This window comes from Schistocerca piceifrons, chromosome 1 (assembly GCF_021461385.2).
Source record: "Schistocerca piceifrons isolate TAMUIC-IGC-003096 chromosome 1, iqSchPice1.1, whole genome shotgun sequence".
Classification (NCBI taxonomy): Eukaryota; Metazoa; Arthropoda; class Insecta; order Orthoptera; family Acrididae; genus Schistocerca; species Schistocerca piceifrons.
This window is the reverse complement of record NC_060138.1, coordinates 796331678-796354668: the sequence shown is the minus strand read 5'-3', so window position 1 is coordinate 796354668 and position 22991 is coordinate 796331678. Positions and strand designations below refer to the sequence as shown.

The 22991-nt window shown below is 40.4% G+C and overlaps 1 protein-coding gene across 1 annotated transcript in view; it reads right to left on the bottom strand.

Annotated features, from left to right (window-relative positions):
- The window catches only part of LOC124713594 (centrosomal protein of 290 kDa-like), a 189970-nt gene that overhangs the window by 65393 nt on the left and 101586 nt on the right, over positions 1–22991 (bottom strand). Inside the window, exon 18 of the mRNA XM_047242958.1 lies at positions 14782–14860. Coding sequence (XP_047098914.1) covers positions 14782–14860 — 79 coding nt within the window. The remainder of the gene's footprint in view (positions 1–14781; positions 14861–22991) is intronic.

The window sequence follows — 22991 nt, the reverse complement described above, 5'->3', positions numbered from 1 at the left end:
TGATAATTTTATGGTAGTTATGCCAATGTAAAAGGCCGAACAGTGTTTACATTAACAACTGGTATATGACATGTGCCATTTTTCAGGTGGCGCTCCCTTTGATAGTATATGTTCTGCCAGTTATAGGGTTGGTATAGGTGTTGGTCAGAGGGTGCATAGGGCAAGTCTTGCAGTGCGACGGTCACAGGGATAGGAGCTATAGGGTAGGGAGATGGGTGCAGAAGGGGCATAGGGTCTGATAAGAATATTGCTGAGATTGGGAGAGTGATGAAAAGCTATTCTAGGTGTGGTGGGCAGAACCTCTGACAGACTGGAGATCATTTCAGGCAATTTGTGGCCTTGTCAAAGTAGCTGATTAATACAGTCCAGATCAGGATAATACTGAGTGACTAGTGATGTGCTGCAAAGCTTTTTCTTTTTCTTTTTTTTCTCTTTTTGAGGGATCAGCAGTAGAAGGATTGGGCATGATGTTCAGAAAAGCTGCTTTTGAACTAGGATGGTGGAGTAATTATGTCCAGTAAGACTGAGGTGAGAATGGTTTCTCAGAACTCTGCAGGTGGGAAGTTGCACTACAATATATCCTTGGTTTTTGCCACCCACCTGGTCTTAATTTACGTTAATTTCTTCTGTCTCAGCATTTCTTCACAATAACTAGTCTTTTCTTCACTCTGTTTTAGCTTTATACATGTTTCATTGTCTTAGGCACCAATTTTTCACCGACCCGCTCCCACCTCTGTTACATACGATGCACTTAGCTTTTCACTCTTATTAACTCGCACACGATGTTTAAGCAGGAATCTCTATCTTGCATATTACCCATCTTCCACCTTTGAGCTATCAGATTTTCAAATCTCATCCAATGCAGTCTTCGGCAGACTGTCTTTCCTTCTCATCCCATCCAGTAAGTCTCCCCTGACCCACAAATCTGGGTGCCTTTCCTGAAATCTACCCGTTTTCCTAGACCTTTCCTGTCCTTTTCCTTCACCCCTCTTTCTTCCCCTTCACCCTTCTGCCTGAAGAAGGAGCCACTGGCTCTGAAAACTTGTCTAATTATAACTTTCTTGTGTGTGTGTGTGTGTGTGTGTGTGTGTGTGTGTGTGTGTGTGTGTGTGTTCTTCCACCACTTATTGAGTAGATTTTTTTATCTACACAATTAAATTATTCTGTCAAATATTGATTGTTTTTCTTGTTATATTAGAGGATTAACATTGTTTTATATAAGGTTGTATATTTGTGTTAGAGTAGGATTTATTGTTAGTATGCTAAGTTGTATTGTTTGGAGACAATAGGCTTCGGAGGGGTGGGGAGGTGATTTTGTTCCTTTTTCTCAGGCTGCCATATGGGAGAAGGACCAAAAAAGAAGAATAATAGTTTTGCAGTGCTGTACCTCTTACTAGGAGTTGAATGGGAGCACTCCAAGATCACCAACTCCAGAGAAGAGTTCTGTTTCTTAGGTGACAAGAAGTACTGTTACCCATTCAAAGGTGGTAATTCAGTTTAGTGTTTAATGTGTGGGAATTGTGGGATAAGGATGTTGGAGGAAGTGTTTTCAGAGATACAACAGTTAGAAAATAGTAACGGGATGCTGAGAGAGGGCTCAAAGGAGTGCTGGAAGTTACTTGGGGCATTTGCACATTTAAAGGAGCAGATATAGGAAGTGATCAGAATTGGTACCTCACGAGTCCAGCACGGTAAAAAGCAGATGGATAGATGCCGGTGGTAGAATACTAAAGACCATATATGAGACAGCAGATGCATGCACCATGAGCACATTGAATAAAACAGTTGAAGCCACAAAGGTGTTAATGGAGTTGAAAAAAGCAACTATGGAGTGGCATTCCATCCAGATTGTGAAACTGGAGAACAGCATGTTGAACAACATAAGCATGCTTTGACAGCTTACCAAGGAAGGTATGAATTATGCCAGAGCCTCAACTAGCACTCTAAGCTTGGATTTCGAAGCAGTACAAAGACACAAGTGTTAGATACAAGAATAACAAGTGACTACTACAGTCACTAAGTGATAGTACATGGACACAACAGTGGCGTTAATGTATTTTCAAGAAGCCACTCATCAGGAAAGTGAAGTCCAGTCTTGCTGTCACCTGAGCAGTATCTGAGGGGGTTGAGGTGAGTGCAAGGAAAATTACTGCTGGAATTACAGTTAGTAGCAGAGCTGAGCAGCCATAACTTGCTGTTCTGCTACCATGGTGTGGTGGTAGATGTGGCAACAGATAATGCATGGTTGTACGTATCAGTGGGGATACCTTTAGCAAGCAAGCATCCAGTGTTTCGATGTTACATGGTGCACACCTATTCAGTGAAGTTAGTGGCAGCTGGAAAACTTGTGCAGATTAGAGAGGAAGGTGTGCTACTAGGGGCAGAAGACAGGGATTGACATGTGGAGATGACCGAGGGTGAGTTTCAGCAATGTCAGAACAGGGTAGTCACCATATGCCTGACTCGTGAAGTTGGGCTGGTGGGAGCATCATGCAATAGTTCAGAGATAAGGCAGGTGGGCATCCAAGCCAAAAGGAAATGACTGAATCAAAACTGTATCTTCAGAGAGCAGGTTTATACCAGATATACTCACAAGGGGAGGCCACGATGTTGGGATCAAAGATTTACTTCAAGCTTTGTACAACTTTCGTAGGCCAACAAAATGACATAATGTGAAAGTAGTAAGGTTTACTACTCAGGCAATTTTAATCTGTGCGAAGGTGCTAACTGTAAGAAGTCATTGTGGTCATGTGGTTAGCGTTCACACTTCAGCAGTGTTGTGGACAAGGTGACAGCTCGAATCCCACTAATACCTATTTTTCATTCTATATTTTTTTTGTCACTGATCATATTATTTAATTTATGTGACACTTGAGAGATAATATAATGAAAAAAAAGTGACATGTATTTGTACGAAGTTTCAGTTTATGTTTTCGATGTCTGTATGACAAATAACATCCTGCAACACGTGATGTCGAGAGCACATCTGACAAGTAACTGTACATTACTCTTGTGGTCTGGTACACTGTGACTTACTATATTACTGTTTGTGAATAAGTCATTCACATCAATATTTCTTGAGGTTTCACTTGGGCTTTCCAAGCTGGTCCCTCATCCCTTAAAATTTACAAATAATAAATAGTCAAATATCATATGAAATTCACTACAACTTCATGAAAATGCACATGGCTTTTTTTATTATATTACCTCTCAAATGTCAATAAATTAAATAATGTGACTAGTGACGAAAAAAGTATAGATTAAAAAATAAGTGTTATCGGGATTCGAACCGTCACCTTGTCCATGACCCCCTTGCAATGTGCTGTTGATAACCACACAACCACAATTACTTCTTATAGTTGGTACCTTCGCCTAGGTACATCACATACATGACAGATGCATAAAACTTCACTTGCGATTTTCTTAGAATTGTCAGAGTAGTGCACCTTACTATTATCACATTATATTATTTTAATGGCCTACTAAACGTGTATGAAATTTGAAATAAATCCGTGATCCCAATGTCATGGCCTCCCCTTGTTAGTACATGACCACATAGTAGTGTTTGGTAGTTGCTATGAGCAAGGAAAGCTCATGGGGGCAAAATGTTTAGAGTTACAAGGTAGTGGATTGCTAATCAACAGGACTATGTGTGATACTAAGAGACCTATGTTTCATATAGCAGTTTCTACGATGTGAGTTACTCTCTTGAATGTAACACAGCCACAGGTGTGTAACACAGCCACAGGTGTACTGGCCAGATGAACCTCTAGAGATGTCCAAATAGAACCTTACCTTCCTTAATGACATCTGGGAGTGAAGCCTGGACTCTTCGCTAAGTCAGATGATAACAGCACAGGAGGAGCATACCTCTACAGAACAGTTGTTGCAGCATGTGAAAATTTCGGGACAGGAGACATCAGGTAACCATGACCTTGAGTATCACAATTTCTAGTGCTGTAGTTACTCTGATTTTGCTCTGCCTAGGTGTTATGTATTTGAAATGATGAGCATGAAGAAACCCAATTCACGAGTAATTCTAGTTTCTGTAGACTGGATTCTCTGTGCAGGGATGAAAAATAATTTCCAAAATTGAAGAATAATATAATACTTATATAGTAGTTAAGATTAGCCTACCGAATAGTATGCACTTGTTTTACAGCTAAGGGGGAAGGTAATTTCAACAGAGAACTGGGCTGAAGCAAGGTCCGGGGTGCTGGGTCTTCCCATGGAAGGGGGCAGTGGGGTGATGGTACCCAGTTCAAATGGTTCAAATGGCTCTGAGCACTACCGGACTTAACATCTGAGGTCAGCAGTCCCCTACAACTTAGAACTACTTAAAGGTAACTAACCTAAAGACGTCACACACATCCATGCCCGAGGCAGGATTCAAACCTGCGACCATAGCAGTCGCGCAATTCTGGACTGAAGCGCCTAGAACTGCTTGGCCACGTAGCCTGCTGCTACCCAGTCTTTTAGCAAACACAATAAGAAGTAGTGAGAAAGCTGCAGTGAAATACTGCACTGGCAGCTGCAGCTGGTAGCTGCAGTGTGGCAGCATGAGAGTCAGGAAAACATACATGTAAGGGGATAGTGAGAGCCATGATCAGTGGAAAGCTGCACTGCACAGTAGTAATGACTGTAGCAGGCAGGTCGATGTCAGCACACCAGAGTAAATCTCCTATTATGGATGATGTGACTAGGTGCCAGGTTTTAATTAAACAAATGCATCTCAGAGCATATGGTTGAATTTTGAGGCCGAGGCACTTCTCATTGACCAACTCCAGCAGCACAACCACAACACCAGGGCCACGTAGAACAGTGAGACAACTGGATTTTGCCAGCAGCAGCTACGGGTTCAAGACCAGGCTGTGCTTGCTCCTGCCAGCTCTAAGTTCCTCATAGGACTTGGTTCCACAACACCACCAAACTGTCACACACAGCTTGGCCACCAGCTCTGAGTTCCGTCCCCAGGACTTAATGCCACACTGCAAACCACCATCCAACTCATACCAGAGAGAGCATCAGGTCGAATCCCATGCACTTCTGTCTTCAAATGCCACTGTGGAGGCCACGTATAGGGCCAAGGGGCCATGCTGACAGAGCAGAGGTGCACTGCTGACGTCACAACCGTGGCCTACGGAGGCCACTGACTATGTGTGGGCTTGGAATCAGCATTGTGGGTCACCTATGCAGCATCCTGACACAAGGCCGGAAGCTGCTGCCTCTACGTTAGTGCCTGGCATGCTCAACAGAGTGAGGCGTGTTTTGCCTCACCAAGCCATGATGAAGTATGTGCAGAGATTAAATAAAGCCTTCTTTAGTATCTGCAGTGTTTACACTGAGCCCTCCAGTCCGTCACCACCACCATTCGCCCCACTGAATACAACTGCATTCATAAGAGTGGTGTCAGAGTCATCGTCTCCACCAGCCACTCTTCAAAGGCAACACTCAGGATCCTCTACGTTTTAACAAAAATTTATTGTGTCAAATTTAAGTTCAGCCTAATTACACGTTACTTTGAGACAAGGGAACTTCAGCTATATCTGAGCTGGTGCACAGCACAATTGGCACAAATCATTCTACTGTAGAAAAAAATCACTTCACATGTCCATATAACAGATTACTTAACAAAATACTAATAATTCCCCTCAAGTTCCCCCACTGATCAAACCAGATGCAAACCCCATCATAACTCAGAACATAAATTTATTTGAACAACACAACAGTTTTTATGCAGTTTATTAAAGTGATTGATCCACTGCTCAAGCTACAGTTCAACATGTGGTGGCCACCATACGAATTCAGCTGCCATTACCAAAACTTCCCACCACATGACTGGTCACTACCAAGCCATCATGTTAATTGCCCAGTGGACCATTGGACAGATCTGGTCACAAATCAACATCAGAAAATGTCTCACACATGACATAAACTACTCAAATTATTCAGAATTCATAAATATAATCTATGGTGCCAAATGTGTGCTAATGAAACAAGAAAATAAAGCCTAAGTGGCTGATTTTAGGTTGATTGGTACCCAAAATATACCCTATTAAATACTGTTCTTAAATTACATAATTTATAGTACAAATCAAAAGGTATTCATAAGTGGTTGGTGTTAGAGAAATTGCCTCCTCTTCACCTAGTAATTTGTTCCATAGGATGTCATCAATCTACTCTTCCTGAAAATACATGTAGGATCTGGCCCTATAGGTAGCCTGAGTAGGGTATCAGTGTTACCATGTTGTGCTGTCAACTAGCAATGAATTGTATAATTGCTTAGCTTCACATCAATGTCCCAGCTCATTCTGCATAGGACACAGTCACATATGCCGTTTCTTTGAGTTACGAAAGTTTGATTTGCGCCATATTCTGATGATACCATCCAATGATTCTTCCCCCTTTTCCTAGGTGAGAAAACCATAGCATGGCAGGCATTTTTCAGACTGACAATGAACTGATTTTAGAGGTTGAACACTTCCTGAACAGCCAAAATCTAGAATTCTACAACCAAGGTTTCTGCCAAGTCAAGCATCACTCAGAAAAATGAGTTGCACTGAAGGGTGAATATGTTCAGAAGGTTCAGCACCATCACCAAGTGTCATGGTCACAGCTTGATTTCTTCCACGTGATAAATGTAACTTTATGACTACCCATCATACATTGGTTTTAGCCAAATCAATCACATGGTCATGAAAGACAGAATCATAAATTTCATTGAGAGACACAGCAGGCTGGTTCAAATAAAACAGCAACAGCAGATTTTGTAACGTTTGATATTAGCGCACTTAGAGGAACTAGGTAAATCAAAATTTATTCACTGGCTTTATTAGGTACAGATTTAATACCCAATAGTGACATATGAAAATTTGTGCCAGACTGGGACTCGAACCTGAATTTCCTGCTAATTGTGAGCAATTGTCTTAATCACTTAGGCACAAATTTTTATATGTCACTATTGGGTAGTAGATCTGTGCTTAATACAGATGATGTCAAGGAATTCACAGTCACTGAAAAAATTTTGAAGTATTTTGTACAGCTGTGGTACATCAACAGTGTCTGTTCTTTCATACATGCATGTAAAAACTAAATGAAGTCTGTGGTTTCTTTCTTGATCTTTCTAAAGCTTTTGCCACTGTATCTCACCATATCCTGTTCGGGAAATTTCAATGCTATGAGAAAAGTGGAAGCAATGAGATACAATAAAAATCATCTCTCAAAAACAGAGTGCACTGTGTAGCAACAAAACATAAAATAGATACATGAGTTGCTACTATTTCCTCTGACTTTCAAGAAATTAAGCATGTTGTGCTACAGGTGTCCATGCTGGGCTCACTACTATTAGATTTATACACAAATGACAACCCACCAGCAGTTGAAAACAAGATAATTATGTATGCTGATCCACTGTAACAAATAATAGACCATGGACGAACTGGACGCAAAAATGACATACAGTACAGAAAAGAAACATACTTAACTATTTCACTGGCAAAAACGTGTTTATGAATGTCAGTAATGCAATATGTATACAGTACCATACTAATGCTCCAGCTGACATCATTAATTTCAGGTTAGACAATTTGTTTCAAAAGGACACAGATTGTTACACATTCTCAGGTGTCATTCTAGATCTGTATATGACATGAGAATCATATGTAGCAAAAAATAGATTTTTTACAAAGAGATCCAAGAATAAAATTCAAATATAAGTAATTTCAACAATACAAATATGGAAGGTATAGTAACAGGGTAATTTGGTATGGACATAGACAGAACATGAAGTGAAGTCTAAAGCATGTATATTTTAGTGATGGAACTTCTTCTTCAATCCAACAAACCTCTTTCTCCGCACTTTTCATGAGTTTTGTTTCCTTACTTTGTAGCTCTCTTACCTTTTCTCTAACCTCTTTCCTCTTTCTTTCATTTTCTTTTGACAGCTTCTCAGTCATCCTTTTTCCTACTACTGCTTCACTGTACTGCCCATGTGCATTTTGTAAACTATGGATTAAAAGCTTTGAGGGGGGTACAGATTCAATACCCCCAGTGACCCTGACTGCATTGTGAATGATACTTTTGTGGCGGTGTTCGTAGCGACAAACAATTTGCTGTAGAAACGGCTTACGAAGTCACCGCCACACTTTTAATAGCGGGCCGACCGGTCCGCTGGAACAGTGAACAGAAAGATGAATACCCAAACACTCTGATTAAATAAAAGTCGGTACTTATCTTTATTAATGAAGATACAGTAACACAGTAGTGAACTCGGTGTCTACAGAAATCTGTCTAGTTCGAGTCGGAGCGGCTAGGTCAGCGTCGGCTGACGACAAACAACAACTCTGCTGTGATGAACGCATAACTGACTAGCAAGTACACAATTCGGTGGCGAGTATACAACTGAGCGGCGAATACAGAACTGTCCTAGCGCTCGCGACTCCAGCGCTTAAGAACCCAGAAGCCAGCGGTGGCGCGCGCAGACTTGCGGCGATTTGCTGTCTCGCTGGCGCTGCTTATGCGGACGGCGTCCGGACTTTGATGCTGCCAACCTTTTGGCAGCGGGCTCGGGTGGCATTACTGGCTAGGATATAACAGATACAAAGGGCTATAAGAGAGGCTTCAGTCAAATTTTTCAACCAGAATTGGTGAGCTGTCAGAGAAACCTCTTACAAGGTTGGCATCACCATGGAAGAGAATGAAAGCAAGCTTGATAAACCTCCCCAGGTTTTCATATTCAGTCTTTCCCCAATGATCATGATGAACTGATCGATGCAATCATGATCTGCATCAAATTCCTTGAGGATAAACTTCCTTGACCTCATCTCTAAGATTTTGGAATTAAAAGGTAATCGCAAAGGGCTCATGACCACCAAAGTGATTGAAGTTAGTGAAATGTGTCAATGTTAAGCCTAACAATCTCTTCATAAGGTTACAATGAAAATAATCAATTATTGACAATATAATGTAAATGGGTAGATGAACAATCTATTCACCAAGTGGCAGTAGGAGAACACACACACAACAAGGTTTAACTTTTGCAAGCTTTCGGAGCAAGTGACTCCTCCTCCTGTCAGAAGATTTGAAACCCCTCTTCCTTCCCCTTCAAACCTTCTGCCAGAAGAAGGAGCCACTGTCTCCGAAAGCTTGTAAAAGTTAAACCTTGTTGTGTGTGTGTTCTCCTACTGCCACTGGTTAGTGAGTAGATTTTTTATCTATCCATTTACATTAAATCTTCTTAAGGTCAGTATTAACTGCCACTTCTGTGTCTTAACATGTGATGCCCTGTGTAAAGGAAATCACCAGGAGTGATGTATCCAGAATTTTTGATACCATACTCTTCATAAATGCAAGGAACTCATTCCAGAACACTGGCATATCTTTCTCTGAAACATGACACAGACAATGATTTTTCTGATTCTGTATCTAAGTCCATTTTCTGGGCCAAAATAGATTTATGTTGTCACTCAGATCTATTTCAAAGATTGTCTGTTTCTTCAAAAATTCTGGTTTGACAAATCTCATTAATTCTCTGACCACAAACTGGGGGTAAGTACAGAGGACAGCATCTGACTGAAATTTAGTCATAAACAGTCATAGTCTCAAAAAAGAAATATGAGCTCTCAGCAATTTCTTCCTCAAAAGACTGACACACTTCTTGGGAGCTATGACTCTTATGAATTGCAATAGTAACCTTGGTTTTAGTTTAATGTCCTTCTGTCCCTTCTTTATACATTCTTGTACTTTTTAACAGCTGTTAATATTTGTTGAGCACTGGCTGCCAAAATTTTATTTTCCACCCACTGATTGGTGGATTCTGCAGGGAAGCCTGTAACACTGGTGCAATCAGATAAGTGGGAGAGAATGTTTTTAAATAAATTATATGAATACTGAAGATAATTTAAATCTGTCATTGCAGTTGAAGAAAATGTGTATTTTTGTTACCAAATATTTTTCATTTTACTGAAATACAAAATACGATCAGTAGTCTGTAATGAAAGACATTTATGATTTGTCTTGCTTTCTAGACTGAAAACAGTTTGTTACAAAAGATGCTGATTTTTATTTACAGTATTTCATTCCTGGTTTTCACTCACATCAGGAAATGTCATCAGCTTCCACAGTTTTGAGATAATCTTTTGTTTGGCACTATTGATTCTGGTCTAATCCCACATTGCTTTGCAGAACTACACATTTCTTAATGTGAAACCCAACACAATGTAGCACCACTATAGTTCACTTGCATCTTTCTGACTAAACATGTCTCATGTGTTTTGTCTAGTGTCACCAATTTTACTGCTAGTTTTTCCTTTGGTCTGAAAATGTTCTCTTCTTGTGCAATTCATATATGTGTGTTATGCTACTTTTTTATGTTACTATTTACTTATTTAATGTGTTGGAGAAATGAAGGAATAGTAATACAGTTGAAGATTTCACTAGTGAGTAGTGGGCAGGCAAATATGAGTGAACAGCGAATGCAATGTAGTGTGTGGCAGATGGAGAGTGAGTTGAAGGAAGGAAAAGGCATGAGGAGCAAAAGGTGAAATGAAAGGAGGGGGGAGGGGGGGGGGGGGGTAGGTAGAGTGAGAGGGCATGAGGGATGGGAATGGAAAAGGGGGTTTTCTTCTTCTCATTACATGATGTTTTTTTCAATTATTTTAAATAGTGTATGGTTTCCAATACTTATCTCATCATCAAGTAACTGTTTACTGTGTGTTAATAATTTGTACATACAGAAGTTTGCCTGAAAACACCGTCCCTCTTTTCAAGAAAACTTCCATACGCACAAATCATTAACACACAATAAACAATTACTTAATGATCAGATAAATATTGGAAACCAGAAACTAAATAAAATAATTGAAAAAACAATGATATAATGAGAAAAAAATTCCTCCCCATTCCTCGCTCTCTCTCACTCTGCCTCTACACCCGACCTTTCATCATCAGAGTTGATGATCAGCTGAATACGCCCAGCAGTGGTGACATCTGATGCAGTAGCATTGGGGCATGGCTTCTTGCAGTGATTAGCATGGATGTAGGTACTGTTACGTTCCTAGCAGCTCCGAGCTCTGCAACCTTATTTCCACTTGCATGCAACAAGGCCTTCTTGCCTATATTGCTGAGGGAGAATTCATTTTATAGAGCATTCACCAAACACTGAATTTTCCAGATGTGCTCTGCGGGACTGACCAAAATTCTTGATCCTCTGTCCAACGAGGGTTGAATGCACACTTTCAGTTCTTCAAATGAGCCCTGAATTAATGTATACATTAGACAGTATCACACCTACATTGTACTATGAGATGTATCAAAGAGTTCGCAAATACAGAAAGGCACCAAAAATCTTGCAACCTACTTTCTTTCCAGTGAGCAAACTCCACCCCAGCTACTCACCTATACCCTTCCTTGATTGGGTGGAAAAAAAGGTAATAATATCTTCCTTGCCTGCATTTAACCGAAAGTGGTTTACAGCAACTAAGACCCACAGCAACATCAGAAACACAACCTAATGAGGAGAGAAATGACACAAAGGCTTGCCCCTACTGCTCCATTCCCTTACTCCTACAGTCCCCACTTGTCCTCAGGCCACCTGTGTCAAACCATTCCCATTGCAGGCATTAGCTCAATGATAACCAACCACCACATGCCAAAAGATCGAGGCATGCTTGTTAGTGTTCTAATGGCAATATTTGGTGTCTACCACTAAAGCTCTATAATCAATCTTATTCATACACAAAATCAATCAGATTGGTAGCTGCTGACATTCAACAACAGACATTTTTGGTATACATCTAACACAATGTACTGTATGCAAACCTATCATGCCCTAGTATCCCTAGTTCAAAACAGATTGACTGTAATACACTGCAACCTCCCCTAAAATGACATGCCTTTGTCATTTTATTGTGTTAGCAAAAAAGCAATACTTGTATTGGAACAGATACAAATGCAAACTCCACAATACTCTACACAGCTCCTTGTTGGTCACATAGCATCACAAATGCACAATTCTGTGGCATAAAAAACCATGGATGTGCAGCCAGGCTGCAGTGACAGACATGCAAGCTATTACATGTCAACAACAACAAGCCTCCACACAGTTTGGCTCACCATGGCTTAGCACTCCCGGCCATGGCTAGGCTGGGCAGGACTGACAGGCCATTGCATTGGACTGTGCAAGGGGAGGGTGTGGGGGATGCTGAAGTAAATAAGCACCAAGCTGAGGGTGAACAGTGAGCACAGCACTGCTTCAAAGCAAGCAGAAAGCAAGTGAAATGCCTCTGCCCCACAGCAAATCAGGTGTCATGCCTTTTCAAGGGTTTGGAGGCAAACTGCAAAAATTCTCTGCGTTTTCCAAAACAAAAAAATACACTGAGTTTTTCTAGATGCACTGATTCTGATGTAGGGGTATGCTACCGATGTTCATATATATTCCCTAATACTACATGGACAAGAAGATTTCTAACTTATTTCTGACTGCATGTATTTTCCAAAATGAACTTTGTCTTTGCGGAGAAGTGTGTACTGACTTGAAACTAACTGGCAAATTAAAACTGTGTGCCAGACCGAGACTTAAACCCAGAGTCTTTGTCTTGCAGGCGCAAGTGCTCTATCACTGACCTATCAAAGCACGAGTCACCTCTCCTCACCACTTAACTTCCACCAGTACATCTTCTCCTAATTTACAAGCCTCAGAGAAGTTCTCTCACATGCCCTGTGGGATTAACACTCTTGTAAAAAAGGGTACCACAGAGAAATTGCTTAGCCACAGCCTAAGTGATTTGTTTCAGAGTGAATTTCCACTCTGTAGTGAAATATTTAGGAGAACTTCGGTAAAGTTTGGAAAGTAGTAGAAAAGATACTGGTAAAACTGAAGCTGTAAGGTTGTGTTATGGGTTGTGGCTTGACTGTTTTATGAAAATGTAAACATTTTACCCTTAATAGGTGACATTTTGTTACTATATCCATGTCTAAGTACTACTTCGCTAATCATTGAGCATGAAGCTCACTAAGAACTTCCTTTTCTGTTCCACTCGCAAATAGAGTGAGGGAAAAATGACTATCTATATGCCTCTGTATGAGCTCTGATTTCTCTTATATTCACAGTCCTTATGTGAAATGTATGTTGGCAGTTCTAGAATCATTCTGCAGTGAACTTTTAATGCCGATTCTCTAAATTTTCTGAGTAGTGTTTCACGAAAGGAATGTTTTCTTCCCTGGAGAGATTTCCACTTGAGCTCGTGTAGCATCTCTACAATGCTCGTGAGTTGATCGGACCTACAAGTAACATATCTAGCAGCCCACCTCTGAACTGCTTTGATGTTTTCCTTTAACCTAAAGTGGTTGGGATCCCAAACACTTAAACAGTACTCAAGAATGGGTCATACTAGTGTTCTACACTCAGTCTCCTTTGCAGATGAGCCACACTTTCTGAAAATACTCCCAATAAACTAATGTCAACAATTTACATTCCCTCACATGCTCATTCCATTTCATTTCATATCATTTTGCAATGCTTTGCCTGGATATTTAATTGACTTGAGAGTGTCAATTAGCACACTACAAATGCTGTGTTTGAACAATAAATGGTTGTTTTTCCCACTCATTTACATTTAGATCAAGCTGTCATTCATCAACCAAACTAGAAATTTTATCTAAGATACCTTGAGTCCTCACACAGCCAGTCAATGACAACATTTTCCCATATACCACAGCATCATCAGCAAATAGCTGCAGATCACTGCTCACCCTGTATGTCATGTCATTTATGTATACAGAGAATAAGAGCAGTCCTACCACAATTCCCTGGGGCACTTCTGACAATACCCTCATATTTGATGAGTAATGGCCATTGAAGACCATGTGTTGGGTTCTATTACTTAAGAAGTCATTGAGCCACTCACATATCTGGGAACCTATTCCATATGCTTAGTACCATCATTAACAGTCTGCAGTGGAGCATTGTGTCAAGCACTTTCCAGAAATCTGGGAATGTGGAATCTGTATGTTGCCCTTCATCCCTGGTTCATATGATATAATTCAAGAAAAGGGAAAGGGCATAAATTGTCTATGGCTGAATAAATTAAATTAAATGAGAAATGAGGTGTGTGCTCTCAACAAGAAATTACTTCACAAGGATGTAAACTGTTGTTGTTGCTGCTGCTATTGTTGTGGTCTTCAGTCCAAAAACTGATTTAATGCAGCTCTCTATGCTAGCCTATACTATTCATGCACTTTCATCTCTACAAAAATGTTTCAGTCTTCACCCTTTGAACCTATTTACTGTAGTCAAGCCTTGGTCTCCCTCTACAATTTTTACCCCCCCCCCCCCCCCCCAACAAACAAACAAGCAAATAAATAAATAAACACACACACACAAGCCTATCTACAGTACATTTCCCTTCATAACCTAACTGACTTCCTTAATACCTCAAGATGCATCCTATCAATGGATTCTTTCTTTTAGTCAAATTGTGCACAATGCTCTTTCCTCCATAATTTGCTTCAATAATTCTCCATTAACCAGTCAACCTATCCATTTCGTTTTCAGCATTTCTTTACAGCAGCACAGTTCAGAATCTTCTTGTTTGTATTGTTAATAGTCACATTAGACAAGATTACTCTCGGGACAAATATTATCAGAAAGGATTTATAACATTTAAATTTATAAGTATTACAATTACCTCATGAAATTATTGAAGCCCAGCAATGAAGCAATACTTTAGAGATGATCAAGAAGAAGAAGAAGAAGAAGAAGTGTGGTGTCTATTGGGGACTTACTTTTCACTGCGGCACTTAGAAGTTCTTCATTTTGATTTCTCTCAACAGTTGAAGTAAGTGTTCCTAGCTCACGCTTTTCCTGTCAACAAACATGCATAAATATAAGTCTAAGAAAGTATGACAATGCAAAATAATTGTAAGAACAATCTACCAACCACTCATGACATAAACAAAATGTCCATTAAAACCCCAATTTAAGACCATAAGTACACATGCCATTTGACATGCAATACAAGATATGAAACCCTGACTATTATTACTCAGAAACATCCCGTAACACAGATACTATGTTCAGGACACTTTCAATGTCACTGGGTCAGTAACTAGTAAAAACACATTTTGTGAACTGGCATTACAACATGTCCTTGGTTCCCACCACCCACCTGGCCGTAATTTACATTAATTTCTTCGATATCAGCATTTCTTCTGAGTAATTATTCCTTTCTTTACTCCCTTTTTAGTTTCCTTTATCTTTCATTTTACCTGTCTATTTCTCCTCATCTCTACCACATATAATGCACTTAGCTTTCCACCGTAATTAACTCTTGTACGATGTTTTGGCAGTAATCTCTGTCTTGCGTAGTATCCTATCTTCCACCTTTAAACTCTCAGGTTTTCAAATCTCATCCAGTGCAGTCCCCAACAACCAGTTCTTCCTTCTCATCCCGTCCGGTAACACTCCCCTGACCTGGAGTTCTGGGCGACTTTTCTGAACTCTCCCGATTATCTAAGCTTCACTAGTCCTTTTTCATTACTCATCATCCTTCCCCTTCAATCCTTCTGCCAGAAGAAGGAACCACAAGCTCTAAAAGTTTGCATATTTAAATACTTTGGCTGTGTTTTCTCTGTCAGCCGCCTGGGGAGTAGATTTTTTTTATCCATCCTTAAAATTTAAATAGATATTGCATCTCTAAAAATGAGTTACCAGATGTGGAAAAGAAATAATTATGCAGAAAGATAGTCTAGCATCACAAAAGATAGTGTAAGCAGTATATGTATATTATCTTCATTATACCAAGGACACAAGAACCAATGGTGTATATTTTATATTATTCTCAGTTGATGTAACTGCCTAAATTAATTAATCACACTGGGTCATCTCTTGAAATACAGCACTGGCTAAAGACAGTTAGATATGTTGGTTCACCACAGAGTAACCTAGAGAAGGAAGGCTTAGCAAAATAAAATGATTATCAAACATTTACAGAACTACTGAAGTAAGTACTTATTTTCAATCACAAAGGAAGTGTAAACATTAACTAGTGGGCATACTTAGGCCTTGGTTAGTCATTTAAATATGTTGATATTAAATGAAAACTACAAATATAGAGTACAGTATAAATTTATGTGATATACTGCTTATATATAATCTGAAACCGATACATTAGGTTCCTTGCATAACTTAAGATGCAGTACTCTATCTTATGATAGAGAGAGGGTAGCCAGAATCGGATTGAACCTGTGTCCACCTGGTAAAAAAGACAGCCCTAGGGCAATTTCCTAGGCTGTTTAGCCCAAGGCCAATCTCCAAACTGTACATTGTAATACAGCAAAAGCTGCAACACACTAACACACCAAAAAATCTACATGAGTCACACACAGATGGTTTTCATAACTTTCCTCTCTTAGTTTGACATTGTTATGGCAGGCAGGGCATATACAACCAATAATTTACAAAATTGGCAATTTATAAAACAAAAAAAGTCAACATGATCACAGGCTGAAAAAGAACATTCATGTACAGGTGCAGTAAGTAAGTAAGTAAAAGAAATAAACCAGCAATTAACTAAAAGTAACTGCCTATTCAACAATATGTTTTTTAGTAGGAGTGAGTACAATATGTTCAGCAACAGATGTAATGTTAACAGCTGTAAGTTGGAGTGCACCCATGACCTGGTCATGATCAAGGACAAATGAGTGCTTTCTCTTTCCAAACAGAAGTTACATCCAATTCAGTTTTGAATGAGTGTAAGATCTATTATATAAATATATCATAGAAATGACATACTTAATGCCTTTATTAAAGAAGACAGTGATCCTGTCTGGAAGACGTACTGTCTGCATCCTTGATTGATGCAGATTTGTGTGCATTGATTTCTAAACAATTTTCATGTCAAAAAATTGTAATAAAATATCAATGGCTTTCTTGTTGAATCATAAAAATAAAACGGGACTACAACATCAGCAGCAGAAATTTTTTTCCTCCAGTAAAGAGAGCCTTATGAAGAGAAAAATATGAATATCTGGCTCCACACACAAGCACAATAAACAATGGGGCTGTATTTGCTGCTATTGCTATTATTATTATTTCTTTCCTTTCTCAGACGTTATGTCTGGTCAAAAATGGAAAGTGACGCGGACCTTGATCAAGCGTGACTTCCTTTTAACCGTACAGTATATGTTACATTGCATTTAGGAACTTTCGGGTAATTGAACATGTATCAATAATTACAGATTTCTGTAGTTGTATATATAAGTTTGGATGTAGCCATATTGCGTTGATGTACTGGTGGATATTGTGTGGTATGACTCCTGTAGTTGATAGTATAATTGGTATAATGTCAGCCTTATCCTGATGCCACATGTCCTTGACTTCCTCAGCCAGTTGGATGTATTTTTCAATTTTTTCTCCTGTTTTCTTTTGTATATTTGTTGTATTGAGTATGGATATTTCGATTAGTTGTGTTAATTTCTTCTTTTTATTGGTGAGTATGATGTCAGGTTTGTTATGTGGTGTTGTTTTACCTGTTATAATGGTTCTGTTCCGGTATAATTTGTATTCATCATTCTCCAGCACATTTTGTGGTGCATACTTGTATGTGGGAACGTGTTGTTTTATAAGTTTATGTTGTAAGGCAAGCTGTTGATGTATTATTTTTGCTACATTGTCATGTCTTCTGGGGTATTTTGTAATTGCTAGTATTGTACATCTGCTTGTGATGTGATCTACTGTTTCTATTTGTTGTTTGCAAAGTCTGCATTTATCTGTTGTGGTATTGGGATCTTTAATAATATGTTTGCTGTGATATCTGGTGTTTATTGTTTGATCCTGTATTGCAACCATGAATCCTTCTGTCTCACTGTATATATTGCCTTTTCTTAGCCATGTGCTGGATGTGTCTTGATCGATGTGTGGCTGTGTTAGATAATACAGGTGCTTGCCATGTAGTGCTTTCTTTTTCCAATTCACTTTCTTCGTATCTGTTGATGTTATGTGATCTAAAGGGTTGTAGAAGAGGTTATGAGATTGCAGTGGTGTGGCCGATGTATTTATATGAGTGATTGCTTTGTGTATTTTGGTAGTTTCTGCTCGTTCTAGAAAGAATTTTCTTAAATTGTCTACCAGTCCATAATGTAGGTTTTTTATGTCGATAAATCCCCTTCCTCCTTCCTTTCTGCTTAATGTGAATCTTTCTGTTTCTGAATGAATGTGATGTATTCTATATTTGTGGCATTGTGATCATGTAAGTGTATTGAGTGCTTCTAGGTCTGTGTTACTCCATTTCACTACTCCAAATGAGTAGGTCAATATCGGTATAGCATAAGTATTTATAGCTTTTGTCTTGTTTCTTGCTGTCAATTCTGTTTTCAGTATTTTTGTTAGTCTTTGTCTATATTTTTCTTTTAGTTCTTCTTTAATATTTGTATTATCTATTTCTATTTTTTGTCGGTATTCTAGATATTTATAGGCATCTGTTTTTTCCATCGCTTCTATGCAGTTGCTGTGGTTATCCAATACGTAATCTTCTTGTTTAGTGTGTTTTCCCTTGACTATGCTATTTCTCTTACATTTGTCTGTTCCAAAATCCATATTCATATCATTGCTGAATACTTCTGTTATCTTTAGTAATTGGTTGAGTTGTTGATTTGTTGCTGCCAGTAGTTTTAGATCATCCATGTATAGCAAATGTGTGATTTTGTGTGGGTATGTTCCAGTAATATTGTATCCATAATTTGTATTATTTAGCATGTTGGATAGTGGGTTCAGAGCAAGGCAGAACCAGAAAGGACTTAATGTGTCTCCTTGGTATATTCCACGCTTAATCTGTATTGGCTGTAATGTGATATTATTTGAATTTGTTTGGATATTAAGTGTGGTTTTCCAATTTTTCATTACTATGTTTAGGAACTTTATCAATTTAGGATCTACTTTGTATATTTCCAATATTTGTAGTAACCATGAGTGGGGTACACTATCAAAAGCTTTTCGGTAACCAATGTATGAGTAGTGTAGCGACCTTTGTTTTGTTTTAGTTTGATATGTCACCTCTGCATCTATCAGTTGCTCTTTACATCCTCATGCTCCTTTGCAGCAACCTTTTTGTTCTTCATTTATAATTTTGTTCTGTGTTGTATGTGTCATTAATTTCTGTGTAATGATTGAAGTTAATATTTTGTATATTGTTGATAGGCATGTTATGGGGCGATATTTAGTTGGGTTTGCTGTGTCTGCTTGATCTTTAGGTTTCAGATAAGTAATCCATGTGTAAGTGTATCAGGGAATGTATATGGGTCTGCAATGTAACTGTTAAATAATTTAAAAACAAAAATGATGTGACTTACCATACGAAAGCACTGGCAGGTCGATAGAAACATACACGCACACACACACACACATACATACACACAAAATTCTAGCTTTCGCAACCAATGGTTGCTTCGTCAGGAAAGAGGGAAGGAGAGGGAAAGACGAAAGGATGTGGGTTTTAAGGGAGAGGGTAAGGAGTCATTCCAATCCCGGGAGCGGAAAGACTTACCTTAGGGGGAAAAAAGGAAAAAAGGACAGGTATACACTCGCACGCACACACACACACATATCCATCCGCACATACACAGACACAAGCAGACATTTGTAAAGGCAAAGAGGTTGGGCAGAGATGTCAGTCGAGGTGGAAGTACAGAGGCAAAGATGTTGTTGAAAGACAGGTGAGGTATGAGCGGCAGCAACTTGAAATTAGCGGAGGTTGAGGCCTGGCGGATAACGAGAAGAGAGGATATACTGAAGGGCAAGTTCCCATCTCTGGAGTTCTGACGGGCTGGTGTTAGTGGGAAGTATCCAGATAACCCGGATGGTCTAACACTGTGCCAAGATGTGCTGGCCGTGCACCAAGGCATGATTAGCCACATGGTGATCCTCATTACCAACAAACACTGTCTGCCTGTGTCCATTCATGCGAATGGACAGTTTGTTGCTGGTCATTCCCACATAGAAAGCTTCACAGTGTAGGCAGGTCAGTTGGTAAATCACGTGGGTGCTTTCACACGTGGCTCTGCCTTTGATCGTGTACATCTTCCGGGTTACAGGACTGGAGTAGGTGGTGGTGGGAGGATGCATTGGACAGGTTTTACACCGGGGGTGGTTACAAGGGTAGGAGCCAGAGGTAAGGAAGGTGGTTTGGGGATTTCATAGGGATGAACTAAGAGGTTACGAAGGTTAGGTGGACGGCGGAAAGACACTCTTGGTGGAGTGGGGAGGATTTCATGAAGGATGGATCTCATTTCAGGGCAGGATTTGAGGAAGTCGTATCCCTGCTGGAGAGCCACATTCAGAGTCTGATCCAGTCCCGGAAAGTATCCTGTCACAAGTGGGGCACTTTTGTGGTTCTTCTGTGGGAGGTTCTGGGTTTTAGGGGAAGAGGAAGTGGCTCTGGTTATTTGCTTCTGTACCAGGTCGGGAGGATAGTTGTGGGATGTGAAAGTTGTTTTCAGGTTGTTGGTGTAATGGTTTAGGGATTCCAGACTGGAGCAGATTCGTTTGCCACGAAGACCTAGGCTGTAGGGAAGGGACCGTTTGATGTGGAATGGGTGGCAGCTGTCATAATGGAGGTACTGTTGCTTGTTGGTGGGTTTGATGTGGACGGACGTGTGAAGCTGGCCATTGGACAGATGGAGGTCAACGTCAAGGAAAGTGGCATGGGATTTGGAGTAGGACCAGATGAATCTGATGGACCCAAAGGAGTTGAGGTAGGAGAGTAAATTCTGGAGTTCTTCTTCACTGTGAGTCCAGATCATGACGATGTCATCAATAAATCTGTACCAAACTTTGGGTTGGCAGGCCTGGGTAACCAAGAAGGCTTCCTCTAAGCAACCCATGAATAGGTTGGCGTACGAGGGGGCCATCCTGGTACCCATGGCTGTTCCCTTTAATTGTTGGTATGCCTGGCCTTCAAAAGTGAAGAAGTTGTGGGTCAGGATGAAGCTGGCTAAGGTAATGAGGAAAGAGGTTTTTGGTAGGGTGGCAGGTGATCAGTGTGAAAGGAAGTGCTCCATCGCAGCGAGGCCTTGGACGTGCGGAATATTTGTGTATAAGGAAGTGGCATCAATGGTTACAAGGATGGTTTCCGGGGGTAATAGATTGGGTAAGGATTCCAGGCGTTCGAGAAAGGGGTTGGCGTCTTTGATGAAGGATGGGAGACTGCATGTAATGGGTTGAAGGTGTTGATCTACATAGGCAGAGATACGTTCTGTGGGGGCTTGGTAACCAGCTGCAATGGGGCGGCCGGGATGATTGGGTTTGTGAATTTTAGGCAGAAGGTAGAAGGTAGGGGTGCGGGATGTCGGTGGGGTCAGAAGGTTGATGGAGTCAGGTGAAAGGTTTTGTAGGGGGCCTAAGGTTCCGAGGATTCCTTGAAGCTCCGCCTGGACATCAGGAATAGGATTACCTTGGCAAACTTTGTATGTGGTGTTGTCTGAAAGCTGACGCAGTCCCTCAGCCACATACTCCCGACGATCAAGTACCACGGTCATGGAACCCTTGTCCACCGGAAGAATGACGATGGATCAGTCAGCCTTCAGATCACGAATAGCTTGGGCTTCAGCAGTGGTGATGTTGGGAGTAGGATTAAGGTTTTTTAAGAAGGATTGAGAAGCAAGGCTGGAAGTCAGAAATTCCTGGAAGGTTTGGAGAGGGTGATTTTGAGGAAGAGGGGGTGGGTCCCGCTGTGACGGAGGACGGAACTGTTGCAGGCAGGGTTCAATTTGGATAGTGTCTTGGGGAGTTGGATCATTAGGAGTAGGATTAGGATCATTTTTCTTCGTGGCAAAGTGATATTTCCAGCAGAGAGTCCGAGTGTAGGACAGTAAATCTTTGACGAGGGCTGTTTGGTTGAATCTGGGAGTGGGGCTGAAGGTGAGGCCTTTGGATAGGACAGAGGTTTCGGATTGGGAGAGAGGTTTGGAGGAAAGGTTAACTACTGAATTGGGGTGTTGTGGTTCCAGATTGCGTTGATTGGAATTTTGAGGTTTTGGAGGGAGTGGAGCTGGAAGTGGGAGATTGAGTAAATGGGAGCAACTGGATTTGTGTGCAATGAGGAGGAGGTTGAGGTTTGCTGGAAAGGTTGTGAAGGGTGAGTGAGTTGCCTTTCCGGAGGTGGGAAACCAGGAGATTGGATAATTTTTTGAGGTGGAGGGTGGCATGCTGTTCTAATTTGCGGTTGGCCTGTAGGAGGATGCTTTGAACAGCGGGTGTGGATGCGGGAGAGGAAAGACTGAGGACTTTTAATAAGGATAGGAGTTGACGGGTGTGTTCATTGGCTGAGTCGATGTGTAGATGAAGGATTAGGTGGGTGAGGGCAATGGATTGTTCAGTTTGGAACTGGTATAGGGACTGATGGAAAGAAGGGTTGCAGCCAGAGATGGGAACTTTAAGTGTGAGGCCTTTGGGGGTAATGCCAAATGTCAGACAAGCCTGAGAAAATAAAATATGGGAGCGTAATCTGGCTAGGGCGAAGGCATGTTTGTGGAGGGAATGTAAATAAAACTTAATGGGGTCGTTGTGGGGGTGTTGTGAGGGTGACATGGTATTAGAAGGTGGAAAGTGTAACATGAGGCTGAAATGAAAAAAAAATATATATATATATATATATATATATATATATATATGTGGGGAGAGAGAAAGGTGAACTAGAAAGCAAGATCTAGTGTGAAAAAAGGCGAAAAAGTGTTGGTTAAAGCTGGGCTGTGTTGATCCTGTGGTGAACTTGGGTTGGTAGACAACGATGTGCATAAAGGTTAGGTGGTTGTGTTGCCGCCAAAACACGTTAAAGGGTGGAGAAATTCGGGAAAATTTCGAAATATTACGTGTAAATGTATTAAAAGGAGTGGTTTTGTGGTGGCAGATTATGAGAATGAGGCTAACAATTATCTGACGAAGAAATAATGACGTTAAAACCTGTGGTAAGTGGCTAAAAATGATCAATGATGTGTGTGTA